The sequence below is a fragment of the Crinia signifera genome, chromosome 3, assembly GCF_055691185.1.
Source record: "Crinia signifera chromosome 3, ASM5569118v1, whole genome shotgun sequence".
NCBI classification, from domain to species: Eukaryota; Metazoa; Chordata; class Amphibia; order Anura; family Myobatrachidae; genus Crinia; species Crinia signifera.
This window is the reverse complement of record NC_139219.1, coordinates 125,221,989-125,233,717: the sequence shown is the minus strand read 5'-3', so window position 1 is coordinate 125,233,717 and position 11,729 is coordinate 125,221,989. Positions and strand designations below refer to the sequence as shown.

Sequence of the window (11,729 nt, the reverse complement as noted above, 5' to 3'; positions counted from 1 at the left end):
CCCAGTGGATGCTACAAAAGACCACAGGAGAGCACCCTGTGACTACAGTGCCTCGTCCACACCCACAACAAGGACGCCAATAATCCAGTGGTCAGGGAACTCGGTCCTCATTACCCCACACAGTGCATGTTTTGCTGGTAACCCAGCAGGTGAACAGGTGTACTAATTACTCACAGACACATTTTATAAGGTCCGCAGGTGGAGTTAATTATTTCCCTTGTGATTCTGTGAGGAGACCTGCAAAACATGCACTGTGTGGGGTAATGAGGACCGAGATCCCTGACCACTGCAATAATCTGACAGAAAGTAGCCGACTACTATCATTGTTACTTTGATTTATAAAAGGCTCATTAATGCTTTATCATACCGATAAACGGTGTGGATTATAGCGGTACAGTCCCGCTACTGGCACCCCAGCAGTTAAGGATCCAGTGATCACTACTGCTCTACTTTGTAAAACATTATCAGTGTAGGGCAGTGGTTCCCAAACTGTGTGCCCGTGGCACCCTGGGGTGCCTCGGGACACTTGCAGGGGTGCCCCGATTTGGTGGTCCAGGAACATTTCAAATTATTTATGATCAATTATTTATGGACAAAACCAGTGCTGGTGGCTGCCAATCATAAAATATGTGTACAAACAGAAGCAAATCCTGCTTTTTACCACATAACTGAACCTAAGAATCACATATAAACACAATCTTAATTTTATAGATATTATTTTGGGCCTAGGGGTGCCGTGGATAAATTCTGATACTCTAGGGTGCCGTGATTCGAAAAAGATTGGGAACCCCTGGTGTAGGGACATGAATATGGGGGCTGTCCAGCTGCTCAGGCAGCACTATTAAACTTTTGTAGACCTTTTGAGATTATTAACTTTTGGATTTATTGCACCTGTATTTTGCTTTTATTTCACTAAGCAACCTATCAGCAGCGGCAACATACCTCATGTGACTGCAATACCTTACCAAACTGTTTTTTTAGACCCACCTTAATTTGCAAAAGTATGCGTTGATTTCTGTTCCAATACATACATTTCTGAAATTAAAAAAATGGGTACCTGACCCTCTCCATGGAGGGAGAAAATGCTCTGCTCCTGGACTTCCCTGGTAATGTATGATTGCCATCACCTGTGGTGAGCTAGGTAATTGATAAGAAAGGTGTTTCACCGCAGGTGATGGCAATCATACATTACCAGGGAAGTCCAGGAACAGAGCATTTTCTCCCTCATGGAGAGGGTCAGGTAGGCAAGTATGAGAAGATGGCAGCATTTGTATAGAAGCACAATGTGACCATTCAAAGGTGATGAGGTGGGTAGAGTAAGGACAATTATTGCAGATTGCAAAGAGTAGGTGGAATTAGTAATTAATTTTTTGGAGCCAGGTCAGTTAAAGCAACATACTAAAAACCACAGGTAAACTGGATTTATACATTTCACTGAATGATGTAGGCTTGCAGTTCACACTGGATGGCATTACTTTCAAATGGAGACTTAAAAGCACTAACCAGATAAATAAAAGAGCAGTGTCTAGTACACCTATAAAATAACTGATTAAATATTCCAACTTAAGAAATTCAGTCACCTGTGGTGCTGAAGGTTCTCATAAACAAATGGAGCTGTCAATCAAGGAGGTTGTGCAAAACTCCACTAACAAGAATAAAACAGTTTATATTGGCTTTTGTCAGCCACCCAACTACAGTATATCCTCTGCCTAAGCTTACTGTATGTACTGGAAATTACACCCTACGAGTGTTTCACCTGGAGGTATTATAGGCTTAAATACAAGTGCATTAGAGCACAGAAAGCACATCACTCTTTGCTTAGCCAATTATCCTTTGCTACAATGCTGCCTACAGTGTTAATTTATAATTGAACAATAGTATTTTCATCCTCCACACACACAGCGTCACTCACTGACTAATAAAAATTGTGCAATGGTGTTTAACTCCAGTCCTCAAGTACCACCAGCAAGTTTTCTGGATTTCTTTACCAAAACGGAATGTGGTCATTAGGTTCACAAGCACATAGGTCAACACGCATTAGAGCGAAATGGTCATTAGATCGACATGAGTTTTTCACATTTCTTTTTCTTACTTTACTATCCAAGTGGGCATAGAGTGAGAATATAATAGTGTGCCCAGCATAGAGAACCTTGTGAGGGGATGCTGTAAACTTATACGGTATCCATGTCAACTCAATTAAACACCCAAAAATATGAAAAACACAAACTTTTCCCATGTTGACATAATGCATGTCAACCCATTTCATGTGTTGACTTAGAGGCTGTTGACCTATAGTGGTTGACTTGACTGTCGACCTATGTTGACCCTATGACCCATACCCACAGAAACGATCGGGCCGATTCAGTCCTGCTTGCAGTTCTGAATTTGCACCCTAGGTGATGGTGAGCCACTGTGCACGCCCAGTGTTGTCAATTTGCATGCACATGTGCAGGGGCTTTGCCAAGGTGCTCGCAGCCTGACAGGCAGGTGGAATTCCTGGGTGGACCCCCAGAGCTTCATGGGCATGCCCACAAAAAAAGTGGGCGCACCCATAAAAACAGTGGGTAGGCCCCAGCAAATGCAGGCGTTCCCCTGCCTTAATACAAGCAGCTGCCGAGTGACACCTGGCTTTGAATGTGGGCAGAGGAGAAAACCTTTGATGGTAACTATGAAAGGATTTCTCCTGTGTGCGGGCACTGGAGAACTGGTGTGTACCTGTACACATCTGTTTGCAGCTGGTCACCCACATACCGGAAGTGCCAGATGCCATATGCATTCCAATCCGGAAGTTACCCGGAAATGCTCCTAACAAAGCAAGGTTTCTACCTTCTAAATAACAATGTTTCTATGTAAAAACAGTGAATCGGTCAGCTGGTACTGTTACTCCTCAGTGAAGGACTCCACGAATTTACCAGACTCTGCACATCCACATCATTGTGAGGACACTGCCTGCTCAATCCGAGCTTAAATTCTTCTTGAGGCAATTATTAAAGTCAAAGATAAAGTGGTGACGTATACCATACTAAAGTGGATATATATTGTGGGGGCCGCTTACAAACCTTCTAATGTTGAGCACTATAGGAACACGTATATATCCAAACAAATATCCTCTGTGTCCCATTTTAGTTAATTTTTTCATATTTCTATACCATGTACAAATAAATGAGAAAAATGGTTCCCAACCTGGGGTACTAGTACCCCTAGGGGTACTCTACAGTTGGAGGCACTTGAAAATAATATTGGTAATAGTGGAAGAGCAAGGAGTCTCCCGTTGCTGTGGAGATGAACCACGTCACTTGACTTCCGGTTCTGTCTGCAGTGTCATCAGCATCTCCTCATGCTTTTGCCTGACCAGCAATCCTATGAGAGCTACCCGCAATGCCCTCAGACATCAGCATTCATCTGCCCCACTCTGACCCCAGAGCGAGTACACAGCCAGCGCGGCCAGACACAGAGAGACATAATTCCTGACTGCACACTACTCCTTAATATAAGGACACACATACAGCTCCACACATAAAGGCCCCCATACATTAGTCCGACTTGTCCTAAGGACAAGTCGGACCTGATTCCCCCCTGCAGCTCCCCGGGAGGGGGACACACGATTTGGCACTTGATGTGCCAAGTTTTGCAAATGATACATCGCATGCGATGTATCATATGCAACTCCAGGGGAGCTGCAATGTGAAGGGAGCAGGGGGACATTGAGGCGGCTGGGGGGACGGACGCTGCGGGGGACACAGCTGCGGCAATTACTTACAGCTGAGCCGGGCAGGGGGAGCCGGGAGCTGTCTGTACCGAAGAAAAAAAAAAGCCCATACAATGAATGGGCAGCCTGTGATTGGCTGCTGAGCGCTCTCTCAGCCAATCACAGGCTGCCCATTCATTGTATGGGCTTTTTTTTTTTTCCTTCCGTACTGACAGCTCCCGCCGGCTCTATGCCGCCTGTGTCCCCCGCAGCGTCCCCAGCCCCCCCTGCTCCCTCTACCGCCGCGCCGCCCCACTAGGTCCCAAGTCGGGTGGTCGGACGTGCAGCAGGTCCGACCACCCGACGCAGATCCGATGCGCACGGGACCGCGCATCGGATCTGAGGGGACATCAAAACTAGCCGATTTTGGTCCGATTTCGGCCAGATCCGACTGATCTGGCTAAAATCTGACCAAAATCGGCTAGTGTATGGGGGCCTTTAGTACTGTGGAATATCCACAGTACTTATGTGTCACTAGGAGAGAAAAAAAGGTTGGGGAACCACTGAATTAGAATATGCATTACAATTTATCCAATTGAACGTACACTTATTCTTAGCGTTACTCCTTTGATTTTTCTTGTACATGTATATTTTTAGGGAAATTACCTTCCTTTAAGTTAGTTGCTAGACTAGACACCACTACTCAGGCCCCAATTTTACCTTGAGAAACCATTTCTGAACCCTGCCCTGTCACTTGTTAGAATGCAGTCGCAATGAGACTGCAGTTGGAGGCTTGCGCGTTGGGACGTGCGTGAATCTGCAGATCTGCAATTATTAACGATCTGTGGGGCTTACTGAACTAGCTCCCTAGTCAGATATCAGACAGATTCCATTGGTTCTAGGTTTTTCTGCCACGGCTGTTACCATTTAATAATGGTGGATCAGGATTTTTTTTCTTATATCATTGCTGAATTCAGACGTTCACAATTATGACAAATTATTCTATACATTTAGGATTTGTCTGTTTTAAGTTTCTATTAAACATGCATTTTGGTGCGTATGTACTAATGGCGTGTTATAACAGAAATGCCACTAACATAATTGTACACACTGCAGGGGCGCCTTAAGAGGAGGAAAACATGCAGTCTCGGCACTCTGGATCACTAGGTAACGGAGTCCAGTGTACATCTTAGGGCTCCCTGAAAATGGTAGGCCAAACTTTTTGCAGTGGGTTTTCCCAGAGCACTGGGTAAATGGAAACTGCGTCTCTTTCCACGGACTTATTTAGTGTAGCTGCAGCAAACGCAGCACTTCGGAAGGGTAAGTATTCTAAAATGTGTGTGGTATGGGCCCCCCTGGACCCAGGGCCATGTGTGCACTGCACACCTTGCAGTTATTATAGCTACACCTGTGACAAACTAGATAACATGAGCATGCAATATTTCCCAATTACCACACACCTCAATGGAGTAACCGCGTACCTGGACTACTTGCAACACTCAATTAATCCTCATTACAAGTCCACAGCAGCATCACTCACAGGGACAAATATACAGTACTAAGCATTGGAGACAGATAAAGTAACAATCCTCTCTATTTTAAATATTTTTCCCCATACCTGAGACCCAGCTCGGTTCAGTCACCTTGAAAAAGCTACTCATAGGTATTAGCGAAACGCGTTTGTATGGTCTTGGGTCCATTGTTTTTTTGCTTGGATACTCACCTGCTTATTGATCTGGACTTGGTCACAATCTCTAATTCAGGAGAATCCACCAGGATACAATCCGTACTTCTAGAGAGGAATGATCCACTATAAGCAAGTACCCATTGGATCACAAAACCACCAGCGGCACTCAGCACATCTGTGTTTGGACTCCATCTTGTAGGAACTTTGAGATGCTGTTCCAGTGCAGGTTCTACCATACCATCATTATACGATGATCCCAATTTATTTTATGATTCATGCTTAAATTTATCAATTATTTTTTATTGTTCATTTACATTAAATTTGTTCTATTTTATTCAATTTTACACAGAGCGCTGCCATTTACACTTTCTCTCACCTTTGGTTAGTTTGGGGGATCTGACTAATGCCCTTTTACAGCAGCTCCAATTGAGAATCCAACCCTGACATGCGCTCAAACCAGTTAGATATACTGTACTACTTTTTACTTTTAAAATAAGGACTGGTTCCAAGACCCAGAGTGAAAAAAATTACAGCATCTGTAATACAATAAATTGAGATGGCTGATGTATGGGGTCCTATACTGAAAAGGACCGAATATCAATCCACACAAAAGAGGACTGGTGTAATAATGATCTTTTTGTAAGAACAGGACTATTTGTACCTCCTATTCTGTATCACACTACAAATGTATCCCTATGGCTATGGCATTATATTATAGACTAGTGGATCCGGGTGTTAATTTGGGGTACCCATACATCTATTGTCCCCACTATCTTTGGAACCACTATCAGTTAATAAGCCTGGTGCTGGTTTTTAAATACCTGTATTTTTGGAACAAGCACCGTCTTAAAGTGCACAGGACTTGTGTTATGCTTAGGAGGGGGGCCCCACACCTTTTTATTTATTTATTTATTTTAACTCTTACTTTCACATAGTTAAGCACTGCACGGACCTCACTAATCCATGCATGCCTCTGCAAACTCTGCTGCTAAAGGATGGTCTATTTACCATTGGTATATTGAGCTGAATTGCAGAAACAAATGTAGTATGGTCAAGCGGTTCAGTTCAGACAAAACAGAACTTATAAGCAGAAGAGCATTCTGAAGAAGCTGAGTCAACAGTTTAGACTGGTGGTGTTTAGTGTGGGGAATAACATGACAATATTTTAATAGAACTCCAATTGTCTCCCAAGTCAGCAGGTCTCAGAGCACCTCTGGGATTTGGTGATTCGGAGTGTTGCAGAATGAATGTGCAACAGACAAATCTTCAGCTGTGTGATGCCTTTATGCCAAAATTGTACACCATAAATTTTAGGAATCCAGCATCTTATTGAACCAAGGGGAAGATTTATTAATATTGGTGAAGTGATAAAGTGTCTGATTTTTTTATCCTGGGCAATCAGCTCCTACCTGCCATTTTTCAAACCAAGCCTGTAACGTCACAGTTAGGAGATGATTGGCCGGTGATAAAAATCAGACACTTTGCGATGATCACTTCACAGAGTTTAATAAATCTACTCCCAAGGTAGAATTCAAGTTGTTTTGGTGAAAGTGGTTCTATCCAAGTACTAGAAACGTGCAACTAATAAAGTGGCTAGAGTCAATATGGTGCATTACCTGTTTTATATTTAACTTATAAGATACATTGGTTTTCACATAGGACACAATATTTAAAGTAATATTTATATCAAGTAGATTTAGTAAATCTTTAAATATTTACAAAGAAAGCTAGTGTAGGATAGAAAATAAAATGTTTTGGAGTGAAGAAAAGAAACCTGGAATAAGCAGTTTATGGTCAACATATTTCACAAGTGCAAATATTTTTGTTACTGTATAAATATGCATTTTTTAAAACAAGGATTAAAAAAAAATAAGAAAAAACATTGCTTTTGCAAAAATGAAAATAATCAATATTTTGTTACGTACAAAAAATACATTTCGTTTTCATAAAGGGAAGAAAATATTAACCTAGTTCATATTACAATATTTATTCCTTGATTTCTGCAGCAGCAGACCCTGCACTTTAATTCAGACAGCTGGAAAAGCACTTTATGATGGCATCCCTTTTTGGAGGAAAAAAGGAAAGAGATGGTATTAAAAGCAAATAAATTCCAGTATTATCAGACATTAGTGCAATGGACTAGAAGCAATGTATTTCATCAATTTAAAAAAACAAACGCACAAAGAATTCCTATAATACCCCTTTCACACCAGCCTAAAATCCCGGGTTGAGTCCGGGAACAACCCGGGACTAGCTCTGGTGTGAAAGGTTCCAGGGACAAATTCCCGGGTTAATTTGCTGGCAATTCAACCCTGCTAGGTAGCAGGGTTGCTCCCAGGTCCTTCCAGGGTTACTGGCTGGTGTGAAAGGTTCAGGGACATGTCCCTGCTTCCCGTGTTGCCTCGGCTAGTGCCGATTTGCTAGCAGGGCAACTTCCTGTTGTGGTGACGCTCACAGACATGCCCAGGGGCAGCATACAGCGTGCAGGGAGACAGTGTGCATGTTCTGTAGCACCACAGACCCCAGAAGTGCATTTTAACCCCTGAAAGCCTGCAATGTGTGCCATGTCTTGGACAAATGAGGAGGTGAGAGAGCTATTAATCATTAGAGGTGAAGATGCTTTCATAAGCCTTTTAATTTGTTTTAAACAAGTAAACATAGGCTGAAACACTACAAATGTTTTGTGTCTTAATTATTAATAATCAATAATCTAATGTGAGCCTAAAAAAGACCATTTTCAATGCTATTCTCATAGAAATGCAGGGTCATCCCGGGTTCAGTGTGAAAGGTGCCGACCCGGGTTGTCCCTGCTTGTCCCGGGAATGTAATTCCCGGGTTTGTCTCTGCATTTCTGGTGTGAAAGGGGTATTTGGCAATGCATGTGTAAACAAAGCAATTTACAATTACGCACCCATAATAAGATATCCCCATGCACTGCCATATCTGCAGCTCTAATAATCCTTACAAAAAATGCTGGTGGCACTCACAGACTTTTTCAAATCAGGGATGCAATAATCCCAAACAGGCAGGCTGTGTTCAACGTTTCGATTTATTATCGTCTTCAGGTTCCTGAAGACGATAATAAATCAAAATGTTGAACATTGAACACAGCCTGTCTGTCTGTGAATGCCACCAGCATCCTTTCCTGTACAAATTTCTTTATTGTGAGGGCACCAAGCACATTGCAACGATTGAATTGGAGTGCCGGGCAACACAACCCGATATATATACAGATAAGAAAAATCGGGCTTTAAATAGTGCAAAAATGTATTGGGGTCAACAGCGTTTCGGGCCGGGGGCCCGTCATCAGGACACACTGATGTATATATGTATACACATTCACATATACATACACTTGCTAAGCCTGGTCGAAGCAAAAGCTTTGGAAGCTAGTCTGCTACCTTCTGTGTTTGTGCATGTTCGAGAAAGATGTATGTAAAAATTAAAAGTTTGTGAACTTACCTTGCAAAGGGAATATACGAAAGGCTATACCTAAAATACAATGTAAGGAATGTAAAATATGTTCAAATAAGAAAAAAACAACATATAAACAAACACAATTGATAAAATTTAGAGGCAAAACATAACCTTACATAATTCAGGATACAATGAAAGTGCAACTTTTGAAAGGCTCTGGGTAGGTGTAATAACAAGTGTGAGAATCTATGGCCACATGGTGGGGGGGTACACTACACTATATACTATCACTAAAATAACACACACAGTATTAAATTCTTAATTACTGTACAAATTAACCCATTTAAAAAAAAAAAAATTATCAGTATTGCCTGGTATTTTGGACTGTAGATTCCTTAAATGCTACAATGCAAATAGGTAGGAAGTTCTCTTTCAGGACTTCAATAATGTCAGCTTGCCCTGAAGATGCTGTTGAACTACATATCCCAGCATGCCCTACAACAGTTTTAGCATGGCCATATAGCAATACTGCAGCAGGGCATTCTAAAAGGTGTAGTTCAACAGCAGCTGGAGGGTCAAAGGTCCCAATCCCTGATTTACAGTAATATATTATATAAAAAAACTCACATCTTCATTTTCCACAATTATAATATGGGTCTCTGGAAATGTAAGCCTAACAGATCCCTCAATGGATGCTGCGGACTGACAGAAAGCCGCATTGCTTACATAAACCAAAGCTTCATTAGAATAAAATAGCACATTAATGAGGGTTCTTCCATCAATGAGCTTCTAAACGGTGTTTGGAAGTTACTCTGCTTATGGTGTTGCAAGTTGAAGAATCTATCACCTACAGATTGTGAATTACACGTAATAGACTGGTCTCTCCTATAATATCTGCATGATGTAGGGTTCCTCAATCCAATCAATGTAGCACTTCCGAAATGCAATATCTTCATAAGTAGATGCATATTTGCATATACAGGAACTATAGGCATATTTGTTAACTGGTCTATATTTATTATACATTTACATGGGTAATGAGATCTAGGACTTATTATAAACCCCCATATCCGGGTGGGCCCACACCAAACACACCACTCTTTTCTTGAATACTTACCACTCTGGCGTACCGTGCCCAAGGCAGCAGCCATAGAAATCAACATTAAAATGGCGTGGTAGCCATTTTGAACTGGCGATTTCTTTAATGTGCATGAGAGAGGAGGGGACCTGGACAGAGAAGGTTGCAACACTGGCCTCATCCGCTCTTAAAATGTCCTACCTACCAATCTATGGTACTTGTGTAGTTTCACGGCGGCAGTTACGTAGTCAGCATAGTGTCCCTGTCAGAATCCCACGGCCAGCATAGTTATCATAGTCAGCGTCCCTGTCAGTATCAGCATTATGTTCCCGCAGCCAGCATAGTCAGTACGTTCACGGCTAGCCGGAGCTTACATAGTTAGCGTAGTCAGTCAGTGTTATGCAGTTAGTGTATAGTCAGTATGTTCGTAGCTAGCCTGAGTTAGCGTGGCCATAGTTAGCGTAGTCAGTCAGTATTGTGTCACCACTTATTACATTGTCAGTTATGGTTGCTGAAGCATTAACCATCTTCAACCTGCCGCAGACTGAGGAGGAGTCGTGGAGTTTTTACAACGCCACCACTTGCTTCCAGAGACACAGACCTGTGGGGTTGGGATCATTTGGTTTACAGCATGATGGTCGACAGTCATTAGTTCGACACCATTAGGTCGACATGGTTCTAGGTCGAAAGGTCAAGGTGACTTTTTTTTTAATGTATGTGTATTGATTAAAATTGACTTTTTACGCTATGAGTTTTCCCCCTCTATATCTTTATCTCTGAGGGAAGTGGAAGGAACTGGCATATTGGTCTAATAAGTGTGTGACCCCTGATCTACGTGAGGTGTTTGGCCTAGAAGAGGCCCCTATACGGTACGGGCATCTTACCATCATAAACACATAAATATAGCTATACCACTTAGTCTGCACCATGAGATCTCTTTATGTTTTTTTCCTGAGGTCAAAAACACCCAATTGAACAAAAAAGAAAATCCTAAATCTAAAGGATAAGAACATTTGCTCCAATAGGAAGCGCGGGCCCCTACTCTTGTGGTTTACTGTGTTCTTTGTAGAAGGTGATACTACCAGGGACCCTGTCACATCCAAGTGTAAGCGCAGAATCTTACCTTTCTTGTACCATTACTTCAACAATGTCTAGGTCGACAGTCAAAAGGTCGACATGGGGTTTTTCACTGTTTTGTTACTTGAATGTCAACACAGTCGACATGGACACAGTTTAAAGTGCATTGCATCCTCTCGCATCCCTTGCTACACTATTTTATTCTCTCACCACGCCTTAGTGGATGGTCATGCATTAAATACCGCCTGTCGGCACATGTCGGCTCAAAAAGCAGTGAAAACAACCATGTCGACCTTTTGACTGTCAAACTAAGGACCTGTCAAACTAAGGACCTGTCAAACTAAGGACCTGTCAAACTAAGGACCTGTCGACCAGGAACCATGTCGACCATTTCCCATGTTGACCTACTGCCTGTCGGCACATGTCGGCTCAAAAAGCAGTGAAAAACCTCATGTCCACCTTTTGACTGTCAAACTAAGGGCCTGTCAAACTAAGGGCCTGTCAAACTAAGGGCCTGTCAAACTAAGGGCCTGTCAAACTAAGGGCCTGTCAAACTAAGGGCCTGTCAACCAGGAACCATGTCGACCTAATGACCATCGACCATCATGCTGTAGACCAAATGACCGCATCCCGACCTGTGTCAACAGGCATCCTATGAGGCTCAATTTAAAGGAGCGTATGTTGCGCTGCCGCATAAGAAGCTGTGGTAAGGTGAGTCTCCAGCTCGCTCAATGGTTTCGCGGATATCACCTGACATTTCTGACCCTGCTGCAGTTCATATT

The 11,729-nt window shown here is 42.5% G+C and overlaps 1 protein-coding gene across 2 annotated transcripts in view; it reads right to left on the bottom strand.

Annotated features, from left to right (window-relative positions):
• Positions 1 to 6,980: 6,980 nt before the first annotated feature.
• SFT2D1 (SFT2 domain containing 1) overlaps positions 6,981 to 11,729 on the bottom strand; it is a 51,256-nt gene continuing 46,507 nt past the window's right edge. For both annotated transcript variants that reach the window (XM_083176470.1, XM_083176469.1), the window contains exons 7-8: positions 8,838 to 8,867; positions 6,981 to 7,437 (exon numbers count right to left, since the gene is read on the bottom strand). In XM_083176470.1, coding sequence (XP_083032596.1) covers positions 7,398 to 7,437; positions 8,838 to 8,867 — 70 coding nt within the window. In that variant the 3' untranslated portion in view covers positions 6,981 to 7,397. The remainder of the gene's footprint in view (positions 7,438 to 8,837; positions 8,868 to 11,729) is intronic.